Source organism: Dromiciops gliroides, chromosome 2 (assembly GCF_019393635.1).
Source record: "Dromiciops gliroides isolate mDroGli1 chromosome 2, mDroGli1.pri, whole genome shotgun sequence".
Classification (NCBI taxonomy): Eukaryota; Metazoa; Chordata; class Mammalia; order Microbiotheria; family Microbiotheriidae; genus Dromiciops; species Dromiciops gliroides.
The window spans coordinates 690348942-690376001 of record NC_057862.1 but is presented as its reverse complement, the minus strand read 5'-3'; the positions used below and the strand labels follow the sequence as shown (position 1 = coordinate 690376001).

The following is a 27060-nucleotide window of genomic DNA, read 5'->3' as shown; positions in this document are numbered from 1 at the left end:
GAGAGAAAGAGACAGAGACAGAGAGACAGATAGACAGAGGCAGAGATAGACAGAGACAGAGGGACAGAGACAGAGACAGAAAAAAAGAGAGAGACAGGAGATAGGAGAAGAGGGAAGAGGAGATGAGACAGAGGCAGGGAGACAGACGGACAGACTGCAGCCACCAACAATCTTCTCAGCCTTCTACGCTTCTACAGAAAGGGAAACCACTGATCAAGGGAGGGAGGGGAAAGCGTTTTGAGTCTCCTAGTGGGGATTATCCCTATACCAGAGACAGCTTAAACTAGCTGTTCTCAGAGCAAGTTCCCTTCCAACAGAATCTCGCCTTTCACTCTGTCTCTGTCCCTCTGTCTGTCTCTCTCTTTCTCTTGTTCTTAACTTGGGGTCCATGAACTTAGTTTGTTTTTATATTGAGATGGATAGATGACGGATGGATAAACAGATGGATGGACAGACAGATAAGAGGACCATCTCCACCCTCCTGGCTATTCTCTTTACAAGATGTTTTGGGTCCCCCGTCACACACACCTTTCCTCTGGCCTTCTCCCAGGCCTGGAATACTCTCCATTCTCTTCTCTGCCTTATGGCTTCACACACACACACACACACACACACACACACACACACACACACTCTCATACACACACCCCCTATGCACGCACATACTCATGCACACACATCTCATATGCACACACACTCATATGCACATTCACACACACTCATACACATTCACACACACTAACTCATATACACATTCACACACACCCATATGCATGCACACACTCATACACATTCACACACACTCATATACATGCACACATTCATATACACATTCATACACACTCATACACATGCACACACTCATGCACACACACACTCATATACACATTCACACACACTCATACACATTCACACACACCGCATATGCATGCACACACTCATGCACATACACTCATATGCATGCACACACTCATATACACATTCACACACACCCATATGCACGCACACACATATACACATTCACACACACCCATATGCATGCATTCACACCCGTCCCACACACAGGTTGTCCTCCAGGCCTAGACCACTGCCACTCCCCATTGACACTTCCTGCCTCCCCCCTCCACAGGAAGCCTTCCCCAGGCGCCCTTTATTCCCACATCTTCCCTCCAGGGATCCTTTCCTGTCTGTCCATGTAAAGTGTACTTGGCCACGTTTGTTTCCGTGGCTCGAGGTGGGGCTCCTTGGAGGAAGGGACTGTCTGTGGCTTTCTGTGGACACTGAGGCTGGGCCCGGTGCCGGGGGCACAGTGCAGGCTCGGGAGGGGTTTCCCTTGGAATCCTACACATTCTCTCTTTGCACTTGACCACGAGCTTCTCAGAAGGGACCTCAGGCCTCAGAAGAATGACCGTCGAGGAGACTCTGTGTGTGTGTGTGTGTGTGTGTGTGTGTGTGTGTGTGTGTGTCACTGACACGACTGACATTCTTTATAGCTGTCACAGGAGAAAGGGGAGGGGGGACTCACAAGCTGGTCCGAGGTGAGGCGCAGGGTCTTCTTGTAGCTCACGTTGGCCATCAGCGTATGCAGGCTGGCACTGGACGGCTTGGCTGTGATGGAGTCCTCATCGCTGGAGGAAGACTCATCCTTCATCCTGAAAGAGCACACAGGGTGAGTGACACACGCCATTGGCCTGCGCTTCTGGACGTCGAGGAAGAGAACGGCAGCTCCAGATCGATGGGGGGCCCCCGGTGGGCATTCACAACACGGCATTAAGCTCAGCAGTGAACCCTCAGCCTGTTCATACTCATCACTGTATAATGCTCAGGCAGGGGAGGGGGGAGGAGGAGGGAAGGAGAGGAGGGAAGAGGGAGGAGGGAAGGGGCAGGAGGGAAGGGGAGGAGGGAAGGGGCAGGAGGGAAGGGGAGGAGGGAAAGGGGAGGAGAGAAGGGGCAGAAGGGAAGGGGGAGGAGAGAAGGGGCAGAAGGGAAGGGGAGGAGGGAAGGGGAGGAGGGAAGGGGCAGGAGGGAAGGGGCAGAAGGGAAGGGGAGGAGGGAAGGGGCAGGAGGGAAGGGGCAGAAGGAAAGGGGAGGAGGGAAGGGGCAGGAGGGAAGGGGCAGGAGGGAAGGGGAGGAGGGAAGGGGGAGGAGAGAAGGGGCAGAAAGGAAGGGGCAGAAGGAAAGTGGAGGAGGGAAAGGGGAGGAGGGAAGGGGCAGGAGGGAAGGGGAGGAGGGAAGGGGGAGAACCACTCTTATTCATCTTGGCTCCCATCACAGCATTTAAGTTGAGAGGTTTCCGTCCTGGTTAACAAGGTGGTTAGTAAGAGAGGAAGATGCTAACATTAGATAATAAATAGAAAGCCTTGGAGAGTCACTTAAAGCAGAGCCCAATCACAAGAGACTCCGAGGTCATCGGGACCAGCCTCCCACCCAGGGAGGGAAGCTCTTCCTGAGCAACCATCTGCCTCCCAGGAGCACAGACCTAGGCACCTGGGAGCCAGAAGGAAGCCCTGAGACCGCTCCAGCCCTGGACAGAAGACGTCTCTGGAAGAGAAGCTCTAGGTGACACGGCGGAAAGGCCCGGCAGGGAGGGAGATCTGGCTTCACACTCTGCCTTGGTTACTCAGCGTCGGCGGCGGCAGCAGTGTTTATGGCGTTGAGGCTTCCCAAGAACTTTCCATAGTTTATCCTGGTTATACCCCGGATGTGGACGGAGGCGGGGCCTCCTGGCTCATGGTCAGCGCCGTCCCCACCAGAACGCGATGCGGCAGACGCAAGCTCAGGGCCATGGAGGCCAGCGGGGCCTCGAACAAGCTTCCCCACTGCAGCAGCCCCGGCAAGGGGTCCTCCGCCTCCAGAGGAAGCCCGGCCCACTCGGGCTGGCTCTCGTGGCTGGAAAGTCTGTCCTGATTAAAGTGCTAGGATGCATTGTTTATCCATGCCCGCGTATTTGTGTGTTTGTGTGTGCCTGTGTAAATGCTGTGTGCGTGTGTGTTTGAAAGTGTGTAAGTGTGCATTTGTGTAAATGCGTTTTGTGTGTGTGCTTGTTTGTGTGTGTGCATGTTTGTGTAAATGTGTGTGCTTGAGTTTGTGTGTGTAAATGTTGTGTGTGTTTGCAAGCGTGTAAGTGTGCATGTGTTTGTGTATATGTGTGTGTCTCCTTTCCCCATCACAGTCGGGGCTCACTGGCAGACCCCTCCTGCTTTTTCCCATCTGGATTCTCAGCACTTAGTTGCTAAGTACCTCCCGGTGCCACCAGTCTTTCTCTTCCTGGCACTGACATATTTCCAGGTAGGATGTCGTCTCCCTGAGGGCAGGGACTGTCTTGGTCTCCCTGGTGCTGAGCAGAGTGAGTGGTGCCCAGCTGGTGCTTCATTAACGACTGCAAAATCAGTGCATGGGCGAACCTCCAACACGACTCTGGTGGCCTGAAACGGTTAAGAGCCTGTCTGTCCAACCCGAGTAGGGACAACCACAGAGAATCGGGCTTCACACACGCACAGCTGGCCCGCCGGCCCGGAGGCCTCGGCTCCGGCCTCATCCCGCAGGAGGGTGTCGACGGTCTGGTGAAACAGTTGGAAGCGGGACGAGATGGGCGCGGCGGCGGCAGACGGATGGGTGCCTCTCTCCCGGCACGCCAGAGCAAGCTGTCTGCTCCGGCCATCTGTTCCTCTTGAATTCCTGTTTGTTCAGGAGTGGCCGCGTGATGCCGCGTCTGCGAGAGAAGCCAGTGAGGGAAAACACAGACGCGGGGCTGACGAGCAAGCGGAGACGTGCAGCTGGGGTGCAGGACTAAGGCAGGAGCCGTGGGCCCGGCGCAGAGCAGGAGAGCCGACCCGCCCCCCCATGGGTCCTGGGCAAGGAGTCTCAGGACCGAGGTCCAAATCTTGGCCACTCCTTTCCTCGGTCCACCCACGACCCTTCTAAAGGCCTCTACAGGGAGGGAGGGGTCTGGGTGATCCCGGAAAAAGTCCCTCCCCAGCCTCAATCAGACAAGCCGCATGAACTCCCTCCTTTGCCAAAGTCACTACCCCTCTCTGGGGCACCACCCCTCCATTTCCCCCACCTAGAGAATCAAAGGCTTGGATTAGATCGGGGCGGCTTAAATTTTTTCACTGTTGACCCCTTTCTGCCCGAGAAATGTTTATGCTACCCCGGTATATCGTTCTATAAAATCGGCAGAGGTGACTTTTACTGTCGCCAGATTGTTCACAATCCCCACATTCAGTTACGTGACCCCCTAGGAGGTGTCACCCCACACTTGCCAGCACAAAACCACAATCGCAGGTTTTGTAGGATTCACAGTAGCTGAGTCTGTGCTCCAAGCTATCTGACTGTAAGCACCATGAAAGCAGAACTACTAACTATGCAAACTTGGCACCTTTCCAAGGCCTCACATGGTGTTCTGCACACAAGCGGTGATTAGCAAATGTTTACGGGACTGAACGGCATCCAAGCCCAGGAAGGAGTCAGACCGGAAGCCCTCAGACGTGCCTTCTGGCCACAAGATCCCATAAAGATCAATCAATAGGCATTCATTAAGCACCTACTGTATACCAAGGAGGCACTGCACTCGGGAAGAATCCTGCCCTGTGGAAAGCAGGCTCAGGCTCCCCGCCTGACAGCAGATAAGTTAGAACTTGTCAGAGTGCACATTTTAATGGCATTTTAATTTATTTGGACGGTGATGAGCTGTTTGCTCAATTATAGGACTTCAGGGGGTGTTCTGTCAGTCAAGGCAGTCAATTAGGGAAAGCCTCCAGCACCTCTTTTAATCTGCTACATGAACCTGTCATTTCTCAAGGAGACGAGGAGCCAGGAGCAGCTGCATCAAGTACAAAAGCCTTTCAGTGCCCCCTCCCCTGCCCATGTAATGAACAAATCGCTAACTCTTAACTCGTTTCCAAATTCTCTCCGCTTCACGGAAAGCAGCGGTTGCCTGAGCGATCCCAATCGGCAGATGAGCACAAACGTTGTTGAACTAGCTGTGGAATGGCATTTCCGAGACTCTCGGGCCTCAGGGCTTGGGGGGGCATCGGCTCCAACCTGTCCTGGACCGAGCATCCTGAGCGAGCAGCCCTGGCCACTCCCGAGGCCGCTTGTGACCCTCCTGCTGGGTTCGCCCGACACGATGCCAGGCTTTGCCTCTGTAACTTCCGCCCTCGGGGGCCGAGCAGGACAAGGGTCACTCCTCTCCCAGATGACAAGCGCTGATTCAAACGTAAAGACGCTGTCGCGGCCGCTCGCCGCTCGTGCTCTTCTCACTAGACATCTTCCTCTTGCCATCTGGTATCACAGAAGGGGCTCCTCCTCACCCTCAGGCGGTGTTAGCCTCGGATCCAACCCGAATCACGACGGCCAAAGACACCAATATCGACTGGCAGGATCAAAACGTATGCGTGGCCTGGAACAAACTCGGTCTTCAGGTTCCTCGGTCCTCCCTCGGTCCTCCCTCCCCCTCTCCTGGAGCTAATCAGTTACCAAGTGTCTACTCCCTGCGGAGTGGGTAGGGCTGGACGTGGAGGCAGAAGGAGCTGGGTTCGAATCCAATCGCAGCTGCTTTCTACCTGTATGACCTCTCCAAATCTGTTTCCTCTTCTATAAAATGGGAAGAGTGAGAGCAGCTACCTCACACAAGGTAATTCTGACGATCCACTGACCCACCTTATCTCCCTCAGCTGGACCTTGTCCTCCTGACTCCCCTGTTCCTCCTAACTCCAAGCTCCCCTGAAGCCTGGGTTCAAGGACCACCCACCTCCCACCTGAGGCCTTTAAGGATTCCCCCAGTCATCACTGCCCCACCACCAGCACACACAGAAACAACCTTTGCATATATTGTGTGTATATCTGTGTGTGTATCTGTGTGTGTACCTGTGTGTCTGTGTATCTGTGTGTATATCTGTCTGTATGTGTATCTGTGTGTGTATATCTGTGTGTATCTACGTGTGTGCATATCTGTATGTGTATCTGTGTATCTGTATGTATATCTGTGTGTGTACCTGTGTATATATATATATCTATGTGTGGGTATATCTGTATATGTATATCTCTGTGTATCTGTGTATATGTGTATCTATGTGTGTATGTGTGCCTGTGTGTGTATTTGTACGTATGTGTATCTATGTGTGTATGTGTATCTCTGTGTGTGTACCTGTATGTATCTGCATATGTGTGTGTTGCCTTTATTTGTCTGTATACGCTTAGGTTGTCTCCCCCTCCCCCACCCAAGAAAACATAAGCTGGTTGAGGACAGGGCCCATCTTGTTGGGGGTAGTTTTGTTGGCACGTGGGAGGTTACAACATGTCTGTGGCTTGATGGACTTATTCCCGCCCCCCTTCCCCCCATAGCCTGAGGACAGGGATCGCTCCCTATTTTCCCCCTTAGTATCCCCGTGCCTCAAGCACACATTGGGTGCTTAATGAAGTTTAGTGAATATAATTGAAATGAGGTGCTGTGCATCAAGTGCTACATAAACATGAGTTATTTTCCATTGTTATCCCCATATCTGTCCCCTGACTACTCCCCCTACCCCTGCCCCAATATGGATGGGTGTGGCCACCCCCCTGGGTTCCTCTGAGAGCCTCCCTGCCCCCCCATCCTCCCAGAATGCTCTTCTTTACAGAGAGACCTGCTTGCCATTCCTCAGGGGCTCCCGACTGCCTACCAAGTCAAGTTCAAACTCCCTTGCTTGGCATTCAAGGCCCTCCACCATGTCACGTGATCTTCTTTCTCTATTTCCCTCTTTAAACTCCACTCACACTGGATGCCTCCCTGCTTGGCACCCCATGTCTGTGCTTGGATCACTCCATTCCCTGGCAATGGCCTCCTCACCGCTCTTTATCAATTAAGTTCCTGCCGTTCTTTACAGCTCAACTCAAATGCACGACCTCCGGGAAGCCTTCTGTGATTCCCCCGGGGCTTTGTTTTGCAACTTTCCAGTCTCCTCATCACCTAACAGTGTGTCTAACAGCGAGGTGGCACAGTGGGTAGAGTGCCGGAGCCTGAAGTCAGGAAGACCTGAGTTCAGTTCTGGCCCCGGACACTCGCTCTGCAACCCCGGGCAAGTCACTTAAGCTTTGTCTGTCTCAGATAATAGCACTGAGCTCCCAAAGTTATTCTGTCAAGTGCTGAGCGCAGCACCTGGTGTGCAGCAAACGCTACGTAACTGCTAGCTGTTGTTCCTGTTGTTGTCATGGTTACAGCTTTCCATACGTGTGCTCTGAGGCAAGGGCCACGTCTCATAGAGATTGTGTCACCCCCAGGGTGAAGCACAGGGCTCTATGTAGAGTAGGTGTGTAACAGGTGTGTGCAGTGAATGGATCGAATGAATGAATGAATGAATGAATGAATGAATGAATGAATGCATGCATGCATGCATGCATGAATGCATGCATGAATGAATGAATGAATGCATGAATGAATGAATGCATGAATGAATGAATGAATGCATGCATGCATCAGTATCCTTTGAAACTCACCCTAATCCTGAGATGGACAAGCAAACATGATTATATCCCTCTCACAGTTAAGGAAGATGATGCCCCCAAAAAGGAGAAAAATTGTTCCGAATCGTATGGCTACTAAGTGAAAATATACCACTGTGTGACCTTCCTTTGAGGGACAGAAGAATATTTGGAACCATGTCATTAGAGGTGAAATCAGCTCACATGAAAGGGCCGCCCTGGTTAACGTCTAACCCAACCACTGCTTTCCATCCCAAGTTAATTCAGGTCATACCTGGTTCCAATGCTTAGCTTGGATGGCTGCTCCCCAATGATGAGCCCCTTTCCAGACAAGCACTGCTCTGGCTTGCTTTCCTAGAAGATGGGTAAGAAACAGGAGTCAAATTGCATCAGACCAAAGGGAAGCTTGTCTATATGAGAGAAGACCAAGCGGGTGAGACTCCCATAAGAACCCTGTGATGTGTGAGGAACCTAACCCGTGCTGTAAGAAGATGGCCCCAAGGGTTTTCTCCTGAGGGGACGGAGGAAGGCACACAGGAGAGAGCAAGGGGGTTTCAAAACAAAAGACACCAATGAAAATGTATTTTTTTTTTCAGGGCAATGGAGGTTAAGTGACTTGCCCAGGGTCACACAGCTAGTGTCAAGTGTCTGAGGCCGGATTTGAACTCAGGTCCTCCTGACTCCAGGGCCAGTGCTTTATCCACTGCACCTCCTAGCTGCCCCGAAAATGTATTTTTTTGAAAGAGCCCATCCCCATTCCCGCTCTGCTCCATGAGACTATCACAGGAATGGGCAAAGAGTCTTAGGGTCATTGAGCTAAAGCTATCTTAGACGGGAGCTTCAGTTTGTTCAGCCCAGTCCCTTCATTTTACACATGAAGAAACCGAGGCCCACCCAAAAAGGATTAAGAAGCTTGCCCAATGTCATACAGGTCGTCAGTCAGTGGTACGTTCCAGCCTGTCTACACGGACAGCTGTGTGTGCAGTGGATTCAGCACTGGGCCTAGAGTCAGGAAGACCTGAATTCAAATCCGGCCTCAGACATGGACCAGCTGTGTGACCCTGGGAATGTCACTTCACCTCTGTTTGCCTCAGTTTCCTCATCTGTAAAATGAGGATAACAAAAACAGCTACCTCCCAGGGCTGTTGTAAGGACCCAATGAGATAATGATTGTAGAGCCTCCACGCCCTCACCTCCCACTCACTTGGAATTCCACGGCTTGACTAAAAGGGCTCTCCCCAAGTGACCAGGGATCCCTTCACGGCTTAAGCCGATGCCCCTTTCTGCCCTTCCCAGCCTTCCCGCAACTTGTGATTGTGTTGGCCAGGCCTCTTCTTGGACCTCTCTTCCTTTGGTTCCCAGATGCTGCTGCTCCTAGTTCTCTGCCTACATCCCTACCTCCACGGCAGGATCACCATCCATCTCTTTGGCACGAAGCATCGGCATCCCCCAAAGTCACTGGACTTTTCCCCCTTAAATCCACCTCTCCTCTCTCTGCCAAGGCTTCCATTTACGCCATCTCTCAGACGGATCCTTTTCTCACCACTGCCAATGTCCACCCCGCCTCAAGCCTGCATCCCATCACCTCTTGCCTCCTAAGCAGTCGGCCAGCCCCTGGTCTCTCCCCTCTCCTGTCTCCTCCTACCCACCTCTCAGAAGAAGCGTCCTTGTGACTCCACTGCTCAAAATTCTCCAGTGGCTGCCTACTCTCTCTCCTGCCCAATCTGCCTCCCACTGACCTCTCCAGACATATTACTCCCCATCATGGTCTTGCCCCCTGAGCTTTGAAACAGACTACTCTGCATGCATAGAATGTCCCCCCACCTCCACTTCTTAGCGTTTCGGGGGGATTCTTCTCTCCCAAAGTCAACCTTTCTGGGTCTCTTCCCTGAAACTGCCTTTATTTACATACACACATAAATACGTGCACGCATATATGTATACGTGTTGGATTCCCCAGCAACAGAATGTATTCTAATAGTCCCAGTGACTGGCAGTACCTCATATATGCTGAGTGCTCCCTAAATGTTGCTGAGTGAGTGGAAGAGATGGGTACTGAGCTCCCCATCACTAGAAGGCTTTAAGCAGAGGCCTTATGATAAGTTGCCTGGGAGACCATAAGGGGTACTGGACGAGAAGGCCTCACCAAAGGAGAGAAACACATTTTGCAAACTTTGGACCATAAAGAAATGTAAGTTATTCAGTGAGTCAATCAATAAGCATTTATTAAGCACCTACTATGTGCTAAGTGCGAGAAATACAAAAAGAGGCAAAAGACGGTCCCTGCCCTCAAGAAGCTCACAGTCTAATGGGGGAGGAATCATTGTTCTTGTCTCTGCTCTGAAGCCCCACTTGACATACAAGGAGAGTAAGTGGTTAACTTTCCCAGAATCACATAGCATCGATCTTTGAACCCAGGTCTTTGTGAGTCTGGGTCCAGTGAGCACTCGACCTACTCATGCCAGGCTATGACCATACCCAGAGAACTGGACTCGGAGTCAGAAAGACCCTGGTACAACTCCTATTTCAGAGAGCTCCATGCCATCTAACCCTGGAAAAGCAACTTAATTCATCTCTCTGGCCTCAGTTTTTCAATTTGTAAAATACAAGATTGGACTTGAAGACGTCCAAGACCCCTTCTTAGGAGGGTTCTTTTTGATCAAACACAGTCGGCTGAAGGCAGCAGGTTGGGGACAGAGGTCCACAGTCCCCTCCCCTGGGAGCCATATGCAGACTTGCCAGGCTTGCTCACCTCTTTGACCGTGTTCCGTCCCCTCCAGGAGAACCACCATCTTCCGCCCTTCCGGGGCATCTTGTCCCTCACGATGGACTCCACCGTGGCCTGTTGCAAATGGATGGAACATAAATAACGGAACCAAAAGGGAAGGACAGAGCACTCCATGCAAACCAAAAAACACACGGGGCGGCACAATGGAAACCAAAGGAAGCGGGACATACGGGCTGGGGGCTGTAAATCTTAGAAAAGCAAAGCTTAATGGTGTCCAGAATTATGTGAAGATAGCTTAAGCAGGAATACTTAAGAAAATGTTAAAGGAAGAAACAAAACAAAACAAAAAAAACAAACCAGAACAAAAAGGAAAACAAATAAAGAAAATATTAGAAACCACGAGCAATTAGTAAGCAAGGCAGCTTATAAAGACGGTTAGATGTTTCCAGGATAAACCACCTGCTTGCAACAACTAGGCAGGTCACTAGCCCACTTTACAGAGGGGGAAAACCAAGACCCCATGAAGGGAAGTCAAGTGAGTAATTAGTATGAGAACAGAGCAGGAGCCACAGCCTCCACTCTCAGGCCCCACCACAGGGAGGCTCTTTCGATTGCGAATGTTCTTCTCAGACTTCTGACAACATGAGGTCCAGAGGAATCAGGCGAGGGGTATGTAGGGGAGGGAAGTTGTTTCAAGATGTTTCTAAGATGCCTGGATAATGTTTGTCCCCTTTACAACAAAAGAGCTCCTTCTAATTCTGAATCCGAAATAGGGAGACAATCATGTCATACTCAACTCAGTTTAATTAAGCTGAAAAGATGTAGCAAGGCCCAGTCAGGCTTTGTGTTATGGCCCTGGAGAAAGAAAGACAAAAGAGAAGACCCCGGCCTGCCCCCAGGGAGCTTACAAGGGAAGAACCCCAAATGCCTGGGATCCATGCAGCAGAGACAGAGTATGTCAAAGAAAGAAGCAGGAGAGACTGAGGAAGAGATCATGAGGGGAACAGGGAGGAGACAGCCTGGAAGCTCAGCCGGGAAGAAAGAGAATGATCCCAATAGGCAGATGAGAGGAGGCAGTGCGGCTCGGGCATGAGACAGACCGGGCCGATGTGCGGAGGTGGGATGGCAGAAAAGCAAAGGGCCCCACAGTATTGAGAGTGGCTGAGAGCAACACGAACCAAAGCTGAAAAGGCAGTTTGGAGCCAAACTGTATAGGGTCCTGAATGCCAGGCTAGGGAGTGAGAATGTTAGGCAAGCAACAGAAAGCCAATGAATCCAAAGGAAAACTTTCATCTTCTCTTTATCCTGGAGGGAACGAATGTTTAAGACAGGATTAAATATTCAGCCACAATTTCCTAATTCCTTTCTAACAACCAAATGTCTCTATATAAACACCTGAAGGACATTTCTACTACCCAGTAAGCGTCCTTTAACTCCCTGGGATTCCAGATACCAATGCAGAAGAGAGACAGAGACAGAGAGGGGGAGAGACAGAGAGACAGAAACAGAAAGAAAGAAAGAAAGAAAGAAAGAAAGAAAGAAAGAAAGAAAGAAAGAAAGAAAGAAAGAAAGAAAGAAAGAAAGAAAGAAAGAAAGAAAGAAAGAAAGAAAGAAAGAAAGAAAGAAAGAAAGAAAGAAAGAAAGAAAGAAAAACAGGGAGAGCAGACAGCAGAAACAGAGAGAGGCAGGGGTGGGGGGGGCGGGCATTCTCTAAGGTGAGGGGGAGGGGGGAGGGCGTCTCGGGCATGAGGGAGAGCCAGCACAAAGGCATGATGGCAGGAGACTGAGCGTCATGCATGAGGAAGAGAGAGACGGGTGACGCCACGGAAGGGCTGGAGAGCAATGTCCACTGAGGCTGGGTGGTTGGGAAGGGCTTTGAAAGCCAAGCCCCCCAATAAAATGTAAGCTCTAGGAGGGCAGGGACGGCTCTCCCCTCTGTCTCTGTTGAGCTCAGGGCTGGAAGGACAGGAGCCATTGAATAGATTCTGGGGTGAAAGGACAGAAGTGTGATCCACACAGACCCCCGAACTGTCCTCCCAGATGTGAGGAAAGGCTGGAGGCTTGGGGGAAAACAAGCAAAAGGCTCATCCCCCCTCAGGAAGGAGGCTCTCACCAGACTCCCCGAGCACCACCCGCCCCCCATCCCCTCGCCCCCCCCCCCACTGTTTTCATGTTCAAGCTCACCTTGGGCAAAGGTTTCTGGAAGGCCTGCATGGCCAGGAGGAGGGGGGCGGCTGTGGTCCAGTTGTAGTATCTGAGGCAGAGAAAACAGGCAACAGGGAGAGCCCTAAATGCCAGGGGCCCAGCACTCCTGCCCCTGTCCCCCCCCCATGCCAGGACCTTCCCTTTGGGGCTGCCTCTTATTTACATACAGAGAGGAGGAGGGGAGGGGGAGGGAAGGGGGAGGGGAAAGGAGGGGAGGGGATCCATGTAGGTGGATAGTCTTCCTGTTCTCAGCACAGTCAGCGCTATGCCTAGAACACAGTAGGTGTTGAATAGCCTTCCTTCTGGGCACACAATAGGTGCTTCACAAAAGCCGGTTGCTTCATGGATGGGCAGGGCACTGAAGCAGCCAGGCTGGGCTGTGGCCCACACAGAGCATTCACGCAGGCTTGCTGGTGACCGACTGACTGACTGACTGACTGACCGACCGACTGACTGACTGACTGACTGACTGACTGACTGACTGACTGACTGCGGGTGCTCCAGGACTGTCCGTATGACCGTGGACATGACTGGAGCCTCCCTCGCCTCCTCACTCAAGGCCACTTGGGGGGGGGGCGCTCCAATGAGCCTCTGAACAAGGGACATAAGCAGCAGAAAAGGTAAACTGAGGTTTCATGTTGGAAGGACCTTCCCGGGGGGCCCTTGCCCAGTGTCAGGCAGGGAGTGCTGGGCGCTAAGCCTGCCTCGGACATCTGTTAAGTGTCTACTGTGTGCTGGGCTCCCTGCCCCCAAGGACCTCACGGTGGAACACCCCCGGGGAAGGTCACCCCAAAGCTGGGGGGCGGGGTGCCAGCCAGGTCGCAGACGTGCCCAGACCTCCTCAGCACCCGTCATTCTCCAAGAGGGGGGTCCAGGCCAAGCAGCCTTCTCCTGACCTCCCCCAGGCACCCCAGCTTCTCCTGGGGATACCAAAGGGCTGCGATCTGCACCTACAGAAGGCCGTCCCTGCCCCAGGAGCCCCCCCTAGTGGAGTAAATGCCCAACTCTGCAGGGAACTCAGAGGCCTCTGCCAACATGGGCTCTCACTGCCTCTCCCACTCAGTTCTAGAGAGTTGTCTAGAACAGTGCGGAGACTCTCACACAGAGAGTACATGCCAGAGGCTGGATTGGAACCCAGGTCTTGCTGGCTCCGAGGCCGACTCTCTATTTGTTAGGACGCCTTGCTTACTAGTGAGTGTGCGTACATACACACCCATGTGCATACATGTGTACACGTGTGTGCATACACACACATGTGTGCAGGCTGAGCATGGCGGGGCAGGGGTGGGGCGGATACTCACTTGCTCCCGATCTTCACCACCAAGTTGGGGTCGTCAATGATGGCAGGGTTATCCACAAACTGCTGATAGGACACCTCTTGTTCTAGAAACTCATCTGCAGTGGCCGCCGCAGCAGGGGTGGGGAAGAAGGAAAGGGCAGTCAGTCACTCAGTTCCCCCATCTGTGTGACCACCCTCCCCCTCACTAGAGAGAATGGGGTTATGGGGAAAAGACCCAGGTTCGAACCCCAGCTCTGCTTTTCATTGGCTGAGCAACCCTCGGCCACCACCACCCCTCAACGCGCTGGGGCAGCTGGTGGCCCAGAGTCAGGAAGACCCGGATTCAAAATCTGCCTCAAGACACCGACGAGCCATGTGACCTGGGGCAAGTCAGCTCACCTCTGTCTGCTTTGGTTTCCCCATCTATAAAATGAGGATAATGACAGCACCTCCCCTCCCCCCCCCCGGGGTTCCTGTGGGGATCGAATGAGACCATGATCATGAAGTGCTTTGGCCGGTGCCTGCCACAAAGCCCGTGCCGTGTAGACGTTAGCGGTCATCACTGAATGGGCAATGGGGACTAATGACTATGAGAAGACAGCCTCTCACGAGTCAGCTGGGACAGCCTTCAAACCCTAGACAGAAAAGTCGGTTATCTGGGCCACAGAGGGGGGTTGGGGGATGTCACTCTGTGGGCCTCATTCACGGTCACCAGGCATAGACCCAGAAGGGACCCTGGAGGTCACCTAGCCCAACGTCCTCCCTTTAGAGATGGAGCCCAGAGGTAACACAAGTAGTGAGCGACAGGGGCAGGATCTGAACCCAGTGCTGGCCTCTGCATACCAGATAAGGCTGCTGCAAAGAGATCCCTTTGTTTTGTTTTGTTTTGTTTTTCCATGAGGCAATGGGGGTTATGTGACTTGCCCAAGGTCACACAGCTATTAAGTGTCAAGTGTCTGAGGCAAGATTTGAACTCAGGTCCTCCTGACTCCAGGGTCGGTGCTCTATCCACTGTGCCACCTAGCTGCCCAAGAGATCCCTTTGTTAAGGCAGAGAAACTGAGGCACAGAGAGAGGAACTGACTCTGTCACAGTCACACAGCGAGGAAGGAGCAACACCAACCAGGACAGGAACCCAGAAGAGACCCCACCGCAGTACTGGACGTGCTGGACGGTCTCCCAGGTCATCCCTGGGCTGTGGGTCAGTGCCAATGTCCCTGTGACCATGAGTGCAGAGACGGCATCCATCCTCTCTCTGCCTCTCTCTCTGTGTCTGCCTATCTGTCTCTCTCACACACACACTCACAGTCAGGGCCCTGAATGGGTCCCCTGCAAGCCCCTGAGAAGTGATCCCCTGGCCCTGACTTGAAGACCCCCGCTAAGAGGGGACGTGCTGCCTCAGGCAGCCCATTCAAACTTTGGGGGTGCAGTTCCACTTATTAAAGGCCCTTTCTTCTCTCTGTGACCCCCAATAAGCCTCTGAGCCCCTCGGGGTCCCAGCTCCTGGATCAGTGCCCTGGGGCCCAGGAGAACAATCTCACCCCTCCTCCACACCACACCTGGGCCAGACCCAGGACCCCACCCCCACCCCCCCACCCCTGCACCCACGGTAAATCTGATTCACAAACCCCAGATCCCCGCTGGGCATAGGTGTAGGTTCTGCAGAGATGTGGCCGCAGCTCCCGCCTGCAGCCACAAGAGGGCAGCCTTGACTCAGCCAGCACTGCCCGGCTCACCTGTGGTGATCTCCTTGCTCTCTGCGAGCCCTCCGCAGAGTGAGATGGCGATGGAGGGCAGGTCCCGGGGCCCGTCGGAGGTGCTCTCCACGCCGCTGTCCACACCCGAGCTGCCCACCGACTGAGGGGACTGGCTGGCTGAGCGGGGCCCGCTCTCGCTGCTGCTTTTGGCCACTACGCTCCCATCACCACTGAGGAGGGAAAGAAAAGAAGAGCCCATGGGCATGATGCACCCCTGCAGGGAGATCAGCCTGCACTACCTGCCCACTGGCCCCAGATGAATCACTCGCCTTGGGCAGCCTCGGTCTCCCCATCTGTAAAAAGAAGACCAATGATCCACACAGATGTGAGATCTGGGATTATTTCCCATGGGTTTCCAGGGGAATGGGTATTCAATTGGAAATAGGGGGATCCGAGTTCAAATTCTGACTTTGCTACTGAAAAGTGCACTGACTCCATTACTATGTGTACGACCTGCATCTCTGTGGGCCTCAGCGTCCTCACTTTGAAGACGAGGGGCCTGAACTTACCCTGGGGGTCTCCTCCAGACCCAGATCCATGATCCCATGAGGTTTTTACTTTTGTAAGCTGTTCTTAGTGTTTCAGAAAAGTGGGGGGTGGGAGAGGAGATTCACCAGAGGATTTGGGGAGGAGTTTCGCTTGTTACACAGAAATTCCCCAGCCCCTCAGTCATTCCTCAGAGGGGAGGGAGGCGCAGGAGCTGGCTGGCCTAGGGGAAAATCCCTGCGAGGTCCCCGGGCCTTACTTTTTGGGGAAATAAAGGGCGGCAACTTCAGGGTCCATTTCTGGCAGGTCGTCCAGGTAGACGCCATCGGCTCCGAGGTGCCTGTTCCGCTTGTCTAAAACACAAAGGCCCGGTGAGGTCAAAGGCAAAGTAGCCGCCCCACATCCCCTAACCATAACTCCCCATGGCCTGGCTCCGGGCCTTCTCTCTGACTGTCCCCAGGGCTGGGGATGCCTGCTCTCCCTGGCTCTGCTGCCGCCAAGCCCCGGCTATGGTACCCACTTGTCCGAGGCTCATCTGGTCCCCTGCATTCATGCTCCCCGCTGGCCACCCCCAGCACATCCCATCTGTAGCCCATTGGGTTCCAATGCTGTCTTCCCCATTATGAGACCTGACCTCCCTGAGCGCAGAGATGATGTTTCTGCTTTTCTCTGTGACCTTGGCACTTAGCCCAGTGCCTGGCACACAGTCAGTGCTTAATTAGTGCATGCTAAGACTCATAGAACCTGAGACTCTCAGAACATCTGAGTCAGAAGGGACCTTGGAGAGCATCGAATGTCAGACCTCAGAGGAAACATGGAACATGGAACATGGGACGGGGAATTTAAAAACGGGGACAGCTCTCACTGGTCAGAAGTTCTGGCCCCAATATCCCGGGGTCACCCTTTTCAGCTCACTGGATGGTGTGACTAACATGAACTCTGGAGTCAAAGGCCCCAGGTTCAAATCCCTCCCCTTATGCTACAACCGGCAGGATGGTGGACAGTCACTAGCTCATAGATTTAGAGTTGGAAGGGCCCTCAGAAGTGATCAAGTCCCACTCCTCCCCCTCAGTGATCTGCCCAAGGTCACACGGATGGAGCGGGAGGCGCTAAGAAAGAATCAATCCCAGGTCCTCCCAAGTCCAAAGCCAGAACCTGATCCTCTCTACCAGGGATCACAAACAGCAGCCTAGGAGGCCACATGTGGCCCACAGGCCACTGTTGTAAAGTTACCTAAGAGTGGTTGTTCTATTTTAAAATACAATAAAAATGGGGGCAGCTAGGTGGCGCAGTGGATAGAGCACCAGCCCTGGAGTCAGGAGGACCTGAGTTCAAATCCAGCCTCAGACACATAACACGTACTAGCTGTGTGACCCTGGGCAAGTCACTTAACCCCAATTGCCTCGCTAAAAAAAAAAAAATACAATAAATATGTATTTAAAACCATTAGCTCAGGGCAGCTAAGTGGCGCAGTGGATAGAGCACCAGCCCTCGATTCAGGAGGACCTGAGTTCAAATACGGCCTCAGACCCTTGACACTAACTAGCTGTGTGACCCTGGGTAAGTCACTTAACCCCAATTTCCTCACCCAAAAAAAAAAAAAAAAGGAATAAAACCACTAGCTCGTCGTCCTGGACAGTGACCCTGCTTGGAGCTGCACTGGCTTCTCAAGTCCCTTAGCTTCTCTGGGCCTCAGTTTCATTCTCAGTAAAATCAGGGGGGTGGGAGGGAAGATTTGGTTTCTGAGGTCTCTCTAGGTCTCTGATCCCAATGCACCCTCTCTGGGCCTCGGTTTCTCCATCTCTAAAAAGAGGGAGTTCAGTCCGCCCAGCATTAAGCAACCAGCTCTCTGAGGCATGGGCGGCAGATCCCAGGCCAAGCTGAGAAGGGGCTAAATCTGAGCCAAGTCAGAAGCCACGGATCTGGTGCCCAACTCCACCAAGATGAGTGTAGAAGGGCTGGGGAGCCGGCAGCTGGGCCCTAAGTGGCGGGAGAAGTGTGTCCTGAGGCAGGGATGGGGACCACACTCTGCCTGGTGGAGAGAGCTCCCCTGCATCATGTGCTTACAAGGCCAAGGTAGGTCATCGGGGCCAATCTGGGAGCACACTGTTCCCCAGTAGAGTGTAAGCTCCCTGAGACCAGGACAGCCTTTGCACAGTGCTGCCTTACACATGAGAAACTCTTAGGATCAAAGTTCTAATCCTGCCTTATTGTGTAGTGTGACCCTGGACAAGTCAACTGACTCTCATTTTCCTCATCTGTAAAATGAGCATAACAATCCCCAGAGTTTCTACAAGGGTCAAATGGGTTAAGATGTAAAGTGCTCTGTAAACCTTTCAGCACGAGCCACAGTGACTACACACAGGGATTGGACTGGAGACAGCTGGGAGAAGACCAGTCCCAATAAAATCATGGTTCTGGAGTCAGAGGAACCCAGTTCAAATCTCATCTCCACAGCTAAAGACACGTGTGACTGTGGACAAGTCACATCCCCTCGCTGGGCCTGTTTCCTCAGCTATAAAACCAGGGAACTGGCCTGAATGACCTCAGAGGGTCTTTCCTGAGTGAGATCGATGTAGGCCTGCAACATCCTTGTAGAGAAGGACACAAAACCCTCACCAGCCCTGGGCACCAATGACCAAGCTCACCACCTCAGGCCCAGCTGCACCCCGCAAGCAGGCATGAAGGGACCACAGGGTGAGCTCTTGAAGAGGCCTGCTTGGGGCCAGACCCAAAGGAAGATGGGACCCTGAGAGCCTCCTCTGCTCCCACAAGTGGCAGGGGAGCATCTTAGGCCAGGGGCTGGCCAGGCGGGCCTCCCCTCCTCCCACTTCACTTCAGGAGACGATCTGACCTAACCCATGGGTGTAGACTCGGACCATCACAGAACCAGGGACTTCTTGGTCCCATCGAGTGCCCTGGCCTCTCCTGCCACTCTTCCTGGCTCCCCTAGGCCCGGCTCTGCCCAGCCTGCCTCAGGGCACTTCCTCCAGGAAGCCTTCCTGGCTCCTTCTCCTTCCAGCCCCTGGCCTGGGCTCCTTAGTGCCTGTATCAGATTCTGCACCTTGTATCTGACCTCTGTGTCTCTGCGTTTCAGCTCCCTACCAGACCGTAAGCCCCTGGAGGGCAGCAATGAGGCTGGGTTCACGTCTGCATCTCTAGCACCCAGCAAAGCTCCAGGCAAACTGAGGATGGGGAGGGGGGAACAAGGACACATGCTACCACAAGGGGAGCTGTTCTCCTGTCCCTCTTCACCAAGGATGGCCCAGGATCCACCCAAGATGCCTGAGTGTTCACCTTGTCTGGAGGTGATGGGAGGGATCTTACCCCACCTAACCCACCCTCCACTGTGGGACTGGGCAGCCCAATGGTGCCCCCAAGGCCTCACCTCTCTTCCTGGATGGGGAGTCCATCTTACTCCCCTGGAGGTTGGAGTTGGGTTGGGGTTGCTTGGACTCCTCACTGGTGGGCAGGGGTGGGGTCGCTCCAGGGCCTGCCGCAGCCACGGCCATGGCTGTGGCCGTGGTGGCTGTGGGGGCCGTGGCCGTGGCAGCTGTAGCCCTGACTGTGACTGCAGCAGCTGTGGCTGTGGGGGCCGTGGCTGCGGCAGCTACGGCAGCAGTGGCACCCAAGACTTCCTGGTTGTGCTCCACCATGAATGAGCCCTCGGGCAGAGCCTTGCCCTCCTCTGGCGGGATCAGGATCTCGCTGTGGCCCCCAGACGGTGATGGGGAGAGATCACTAAAAGTCTCTGAAGACTCGCTCTGAATGGCCCGGAAAAGCATATTCTCCGAAAAGCTTCTATTTGCCGAGTCCTTCACCTTATGCGGAGACGAGGTCTACACAGGCAGGAGAGGGAAAGTGCAGAGGGGAGCATTACCATGAGGAAGAGGAGGAAATGGAGGAAGCAGAAAAGGGCACGCGGAGCCGTCGGGGACCCGGTCACAACTGCCTGTGTTATGTGAGAGGAGACTTGGGGGACGACGAAGACCCGCAGGGCTTCCGATCCCACCTCAGACACTGCCTAGCTGGGAGGCCCTGATCTAGGCACACCACGTCTGGCTGCGCCTCAGTTTCTCCATTTCTAAAACAAATGGGCTGCACTTGACCTCTGAGGGGGCTCCTAGCTCACTATCCTCCTAGATGAAATGAGGGGGATGAGCCCAATGACCTCTAAGTCCCCTTCTACCTACGGTCCTGGGTCACCCAAGGTCACCAGCAATTGTTACTGGAGCACTACCCACCCAGCATCTATGAGACAAGGACTCTTAGTTCCAAGGTGCAAATGGGGAACTGAGGCCAAGGCGCAAGAGGTGACCCAACCAGCATCACCCAGGGAGGAAGAGGGGCAAACTCAAGCCTCGTGACAGCATGGCACCTCCCCATTAAGGCTCCTGGAAGTCAGGGAATGGGTTTGGATTGGGATGGGGGGCGGGGGGGAATCCATGCATCCTTGGCTTAACACTGTGCCTGGCACATAGTAGGTGCTTAATCAGTGTTTCTGGGCTGCCTGGCTGCTTCCTCTCCATGTAGAGTGTGATTAGTCACTTTATGCTGGGGGCAGGAGGCACGAGAAGCACCCTCAACAGTAACTTTTCCCCAACAAACTCACTTGGGTCAAAGAACTGAGATGACCCATCATCTGGAAGCCTCCTGTGTGTACTCTATTGTCCTTCACCGGATGTTAGGCTCCGTTGCTCCTGCGGCTGCCAGAAGGCTGTGGGTGCTCACTCCATTTCTGGAGCCCTGGGACAAAAGCCCTGTTGGCTCACCCTAGTTGTGCCTCTGCTCTACTTCCTCTCTGGTGGTTTCAGGAGAGGATATCCAGTAGGGGGTGGGCATAAGGGCAGGATCTGATGCTTTCACTGGGACAGGGACTCCAGGTGGGGAAAATGTCTCCACTAGCACAGGCAGGCACTGGAGCCCAGAGAGGGTGGGCACCTTCTCCAGGGTCACACTGGCAGTCCAGTCTCAAGGCCAGACTGCTCTCCCTCTTGCCAGAGAGCCTCTCATAACTTGGAAAAAATTTGGAAAAGCACCTACTGTGTGGGCTAAACACTTTTTACATGTCACCTCATGTGACCTTCACAACAACCCTGGGAGACAGGTGCTGTCATGATCCCCATTTTACAGATGAGGCAGACAGAGGGTCAGTGACTTGCCCAGGGTCACTCAGTTAGTGAGTGTCTGAGGCTGGATTTGAACTCAAGGCCTCTTGACTCCAGGCCAGTGCTCTATCCACTGAGCCACACAGCCATGAAGTTGGGAAAAACTGAATCCAACACCTGCCTTGGACCCTAACTGTGTGAGCCTGGGCCAGCTGGTTAATTTCTCATTGCTCCTAATTGCAGCTCAATGTCCTTCTACATTAAGACTCAAAGTTTCCTCACCCTGGAAGTCACAGATTCAGACTAAAGGGGCAAAGACTCCTAGGATTCTAAGCTAGAAGGGACCTTTGAGATCATTTTCCAGGGCAGTGTAGTAGGACAGAGAGGACAGGGCCTAGAGATCTGACTCTTCCAGCCGGGGGTCCCCAGATGGCTCTCCTTCCCTCTCTGAGCCTCGGTTTTCCCATCTGTAAAAGCCTGGAATGGTTCCACCAGAGACTTGCTGGGAGGTCACGGCCCAGGACACGGGAGGCCACGGCTGGAGCTCAGAGATAGAGCTTGCAGAGGCTCAGGATGGTGTCCTTCTCCCAAGCGGAGACAGCACAGTCTGTCTGGGATTCCTGAGGAGCCAGTTCCAAAACAGCCAAGCCCCCCCCACCCTTACCCCACACTGCTCTCTGAGTAAGTCACTGTTCCTGGGGTGTCCCAGAGAGGGGAGGCTGGGAAGCCAAGACTGCCGCCACCCGCTGCCCCATCTTGGTCTCTCTGAACGACCCACCAGAACCTACCTTGGCAGCCTGTGGCAGCTCCCCCCACAACCACAGCATCTCTGGGTTACTCTTCTGCAAACCCCTCTCCAGGGACTTGCTAACTAGTTCCGAATCACTCTTAGGCGTTGCAGGCCGAGAACCGGAAGGACTGGGGAGAAGATGAGTGACGGATTAAAAAAACAAATAAAAGACAGACACAAGCCCACCCGGGTGTTTTCTGCAAACCAGTGTGGCCCAGATCCCTCCTTCCACCGCATCCCTAGTCAGCAGGGTAACATTCAGAGCTATAACTAGGATGGGACAACTAGGCCTTTGTCTCAGGGCACCAAATTTAAAGGGGGGTAATTACTTTACAGCACCCCCAATAGCCCTTTCAGTAATCCAGAAAGGTAGAAAGAAGAGCTTATTTTCAAATTAGCAAGAATTCTTACAGCAGAATGCCACCAGAGGGCAGCGTCCCTTCCCTGGCTCTCCCCACCCTGCTTCTGACCAGACTACAGCCCCTCCTGTGCGTGCGCCCGAGGGTTCACCTCCTGCCACCTCCCCTGGGTGTGTACTGCAGTGTGGCCCAGTTTCCTCTCTGGCTACTACATTCCTGAGGTCCCTGGGGCCATGTCTGGCCAGACATAGACCCCACCCCACTCCCCATTCCCAAACCCCCCTCTGCGAATGTGAGAGAGGCCAATGAGAAACGAAGGAGGGAACAGAAGGAGAGGGCAAGAGCCCATTTGGGGGATGCCCCCAAACTCTCCACCCAGATCCACCCCTTCCTACTCTGCGCTCCCCCCCGGGCTCCCCAGTACAAGAGGCACTGAGGATGCACAAACACCCCCCACCCTCGGAGCAGGCTAAATGCTAATAAAACTGAATAAGAATGAGCAATTTTAATGAAATTGATGGAATTGTGAAATCAGGGACAGAAATGACGGCTCTCAGCGCTGCAGCACGTCAAGGTTTACAAAACACTTGGCAAGGTCGACACCCCTGGGACTCCCCATTTTACAGATGAGAAAACGGAGGCCGGGGTCCCGCGGCTAGTGAGAGTCTAACTGGGCTCTTCCCGACTCGGGTCTAGGGCTCTCTCCAATTGATGCTGGTTGTTTGCTAAATCCACCGACTGACTGGCAGCTTCAATCTACGGGACCTGAGGCAACAGAACCAGTAAAGACGCCCTCTCTCCTCGGTCAACTGCAGTTTCCTGAGAGACGGTCAAGTCCGCAGAAGCAGAGAACCCCGAGGCGGCCGGGCCTTCAGGGTGCTAAGAGACTCTCGCTGGTAGTAGCGCTGACCAGCAGGCATCCGGCCTCGGCTGAAGCACAGTGAGTGATGTGGAGATCACCAACCCGGAGGCAGCCCATCTCACTCATCACTAGCTCTGACTGCTCAAAAGGTTTCCTCATGTCTGGTCTAAGGTCATAGCTTCTCAAGTCTGCCCCTGAGGGGAGCAGTTGAGGCATAGGGAACTTTCCTGGGGCCTCTTCATTCAAGCCAGCGTCTTCGCTCTCCTGTTTCCTGTTTATCCTATACACAGCGTGTCCCTACTATGTGGGACTGTAAGGGCAAGGGCTGGTTTTTGCCTCTTTTCATATCCCCAGCTCTTAACACAGTTCCTGGCACATAGTGGGTGCTTAATATTGAATGATGGACTGGTTGGCTTTGAAGAGAGTGGGCACCTGGGCTGGCATCTTCCCTAGACACTCACTAGCTGGGTGACGGTGGACAAGTCACTCGACATCCCTTGCCATACTTGGCTACAGGGACAGAATGAGGGACAGTGGTCAGGGCAAAGTGGGAGGGCTGTGAAGGGGGGAGATGTATGAAGTGGGCAAAATTAATCCAGTCATTGAGAAAAACTTCCTAGCAAAGAGAGCAGTCATGGTCCCAAAGGGACAGGGGAAGGGTTCACTCTGACTGGACATCTGGAAGCCCAGGCTCAGACCGAGAGGGGAGATTCCTGCTGGCCCCTTCGTACTCCGAGAGTCTGTGTCACTCCCAGCCTCAGTTTTCACCTCTGTAAAAGGGGAATAATTATCCTTTCGCCATCTTCCTCACAAAGTTGCCTTGAGGAGGGTGTTTTGCAAACCCTAGACCACAAAATGCGAGTTAGTCTCTGTCCTACAAGGGCTCTGCTGTCAAATCCCATCCTCTCTGGCTGCTCAGGACAAAAAGGAAAACCGGAGCTGGTTTGCAGGGTCTTTCTAAGTTCACCAGGTTAGTTCAGGCTAAAAAGAAATCTGTCAGACCACGTGCCACGCATTTGTTCTGTGGAGTTAGGTCACCCAGATTGGACACAGAGCTAAGGTCAGACACGGAATCAGCCAGGGGGTTAGAAATCTACATGCCGTACATTTGTTCTCTTATGTCAGGCCCCAAACTGGAGAAAACAAGCTCTTTACCTTTCTGAAGAATGGAGATGGGAAGACTGAGGAGGACAAGAGGCAGAAAGGCCTCCTTCGGCCACAAGGGTAAGATGAGGGGGGATCCTTTTGCAATCTACCGGCTTACTAGATCCCACCAGAGACCGAGAAAGAAAGAAAGCAAAGACAGAAGTCACTGGAATGAAGCAATAACTCTAATGCATGATTTCTGCATTCCTGGGGCAGGACGTCGAGCCACCCAGGCATCGGACACAAGGAATAGGTATGTGATGCCAACAGTCACGGAAATGAAGTGATACGTCTTCGTTTAGACCTGAGAATTTTCTAGGACAGACCGTTTAAGAAGATTGAGCTCTCTGGGCATCTGACCCGGGGGAAGGGGGGTATGTGATAAAATCGAAAATATAACCATGCTCAAGTTTCACTTAATACTCAAAGGGTCAGTTTCACTTATGATAAAAGTAGGAAACATCATAAAAAGCAATAGACATTAAAACTAATGCATAGATAAAGCACTGGCCCTGGATTCAGTAGGACCTGAGTTCAAATCGAGCCTCAGACACTTGACAATTATGAGCTGCGTGACCCTGGGCAAGTCATTTAACCCTCATTGCCCCACAAAAAAAAAGAAAGAATGTGGGTACTCTTAAACATTTTGCTGCTGATGGCCAACACAACACACACCCTCTCTGCCGCTGGACTGTGCTCAAAGCCTCTCCTGCTTGGTGATGACCCCCAGAAACCAGAATGCTCCCCTGCCCTGTGGAGAGACATCAAGGGGGACCTCTTGGAAGGGGCTCCCACCCACCCATCTTTCATTTACAACTGTCCCCTGCTTGCTGCCTAGTCCATAGCATCTGATGCATGTGTTCTAGCTTTTTATGAAAGAGAAACAACATACTGAGGAAGACACTTAGTTTGCAAAACGTCTTTTTTAAAACCAGTTTGGGGCAGCTAGGTGGCACAGTGGATAGAGCACCGGCCCTGGAGTCAGGAGTACCTGAGTTCAAATCCAGCCTCAGACACTTAACACTTACTAGCTGTGTGACCCTGGGCAAGTCACTTAACCCCAATGGCCTCACTAAAAAAAAAACAAAACACCAGTTTTAAAGCATGACATAGTCAAAAGGACCACGTATTTGGAATTAAGAGGACCTGGGTTCAAATCTGCAATGTGCTGCTTGCGACTTGTGTCACTGGTCCATCATTGAAGCCGTGTGGGCCTCAGTTTCCCCATCTGTAAAATGCAGGGTTGGTCCAATGGCCTCGGGGTCTCCCTTCTAGCGTTAGGGCCGCTGATGGAACATGAAAACTTCTCCCACTTGTAAATCATTTCCACGAGAGGCAGCAAAGCTTAGTGAAGAGAGAGCTGGCCTCGGAGTCGGTGAGACTGACAGGCCCTTAACCTCTTAGGGTCCAGCCAGCTCTCAAAGACCCTAAGCTGTAGAACACTTAGCAGTCTTCACAGGTGGAGCTCGCTCGAGTCCCCACCACTGATGACATGAAAGGTCCAGTCCCCAAATGAAGGAACTTCCGAACATTCCACAAAGGCTTATCAATTACTTTATAATGTCACCAACGCCTCACAACAAACCGTGGGAGGCATCACCCCTGATTTACAGATGAGGAAACTGAGGTAGGCGAAGGTTACATGACTTGCCCAGGGCCACAAAGCTAGTCTGAAAGGAGATTTGACCTCAGGATTTCCTGACTTTAAGCCTAGGGCTCCATCCTCATTGCCACGTCCCCCTCCCAAAGCCCCAGTCCTGGAGGCTCAGGTGCCGTCTGCGCACTTCCATCAAGACCACCAGGGTTTGCTCACGGGCACCGGACGGGCCTCAGCCCGATGGCCCGACCGCAGCACAAGCTATCGTAGCCATCTATCCCAGAGCCCTGCGGAAGGGAGCTGCTGCTCGCTGAGCCTAGCCTACCCCGTGAGGCTGGACGTGCCCTGCTGGCTTAGATCCGGGAGGCAGCCCAGCCCAGTGGGGAGGCCTGGAGCTTAAGCCCCGGCTTTGCTAACAGCCACTTCCTCTCTTGGCCTCGGTTTCCTCCTTTGTTAGAGGACCAGACGGGCTGAATGAGATAGAGACGATGAAGAAACCGAGTCGCGAAAGCCTTGTTGTGGGCATCTCCGAGCCCGCTTCCTCCCCTGTAAAACAGGGCTGTGAGAGCAGCCACGTCACAGACTCTGAGACAATGCATGCACGAGGACAGCTGGGCTCAGGCTAAGGCCGCTGGGAGGCTGCCTCCATCCTAAAAGGCCCTCATCTAGTCTCCTCCCCATCGCTCCTCCCAAACTTCGCGGGGGTCCTGAGGACTGGGAAGAAGTGGGGCACCTCAGCTCCTTCCACCAAGGAGAGGGATGGAAGCAGGGGTGGGACTCACACCCGAAGAGTCAAAATTGGTGAGACCTGGAGAGGAAAAGGTGGGGCCGACCCCTGCTCCCGCTGAGGCCCCCCCGAGATCCGTGGGCTCCCTGGAGGAGGTGAACAAGGATTGCGAGCAGCCGCTTACCTCTGGTTGAGCGACCATTCTTTATCTGAATTAGCGTAACCCGCCGACTGCGGGAAAGGCGGGATCGGAGAAGGGTTCTTGTGAGGGACTTCATCTCTAAATGTGGGTACGTCGTGAATAAGCGTTCTGGAAATTACAAAAAAGAATTACCACGGCCACTCATCATAACACCCAAAAGATCATTTTGTATCATCATCTTTCAGCTGCTCCTTTTTCCCAACATCCACTTCATGAGTCTTAGGCATGAGGAGTGAAGGCTGTGAAAGACATGGGTCTTTCAGGAACCCAGGTCTCTGGCATCCTTCCTGCCCGGGGCACACAGAAAGCACTTTGCCAGCCTGAGCGAGAGTGCAATGCCAGCTACGGAGGCCG

General features: G+C 53.2%; 1 protein-coding gene across 6 annotated transcripts in view; it reads right to left on the bottom strand.

The window, feature by feature from the left end:
* LPIN1 (lipin 1) overlaps window positions 1-27060 on the bottom strand; it is a 132870-nt gene that overhangs the window by 10285 nt on the left and 95525 nt on the right. For 5 of the 6 annotated variants that reach the window (XM_043985966.1, XM_043985971.1, XM_043985970.1 and 2 more), the window contains 12 exons: window positions 26689-26814; window positions 24190-24297; window positions 21812-21941; window positions 19304-19754; window positions 16175-16268; window positions 15409-15599; window positions 13696-13789; window positions 12374-12443; window positions 10420-10497; window positions 10214-10303; window positions 7736-7815; window positions 1526-1652 (listed from right to left, as the gene is read on the bottom strand). In XM_043985966.1, coding sequence (XP_043841901.1) covers window positions 1526-1652; window positions 7736-7815; window positions 10214-10303; window positions 10420-10497; window positions 12374-12443; window positions 13696-13789; window positions 15409-15599; window positions 16175-16268; window positions 19304-19754; window positions 21812-21941; window positions 24190-24297; window positions 26689-26814 — 1639 coding nt within the window. The remainder of the gene's footprint in view (window positions 1-1525; window positions 1653-7735; window positions 7816-10213; window positions 10304-10419; window positions 10498-12373; window positions 12444-13695; window positions 13790-15408; window positions 15600-16174; window positions 16269-19303; window positions 19755-21811; window positions 21942-24189; window positions 24298-26688; window positions 26815-27060) is intronic. The other variant, XM_043985967.1, reaches the window with a different exon arrangement.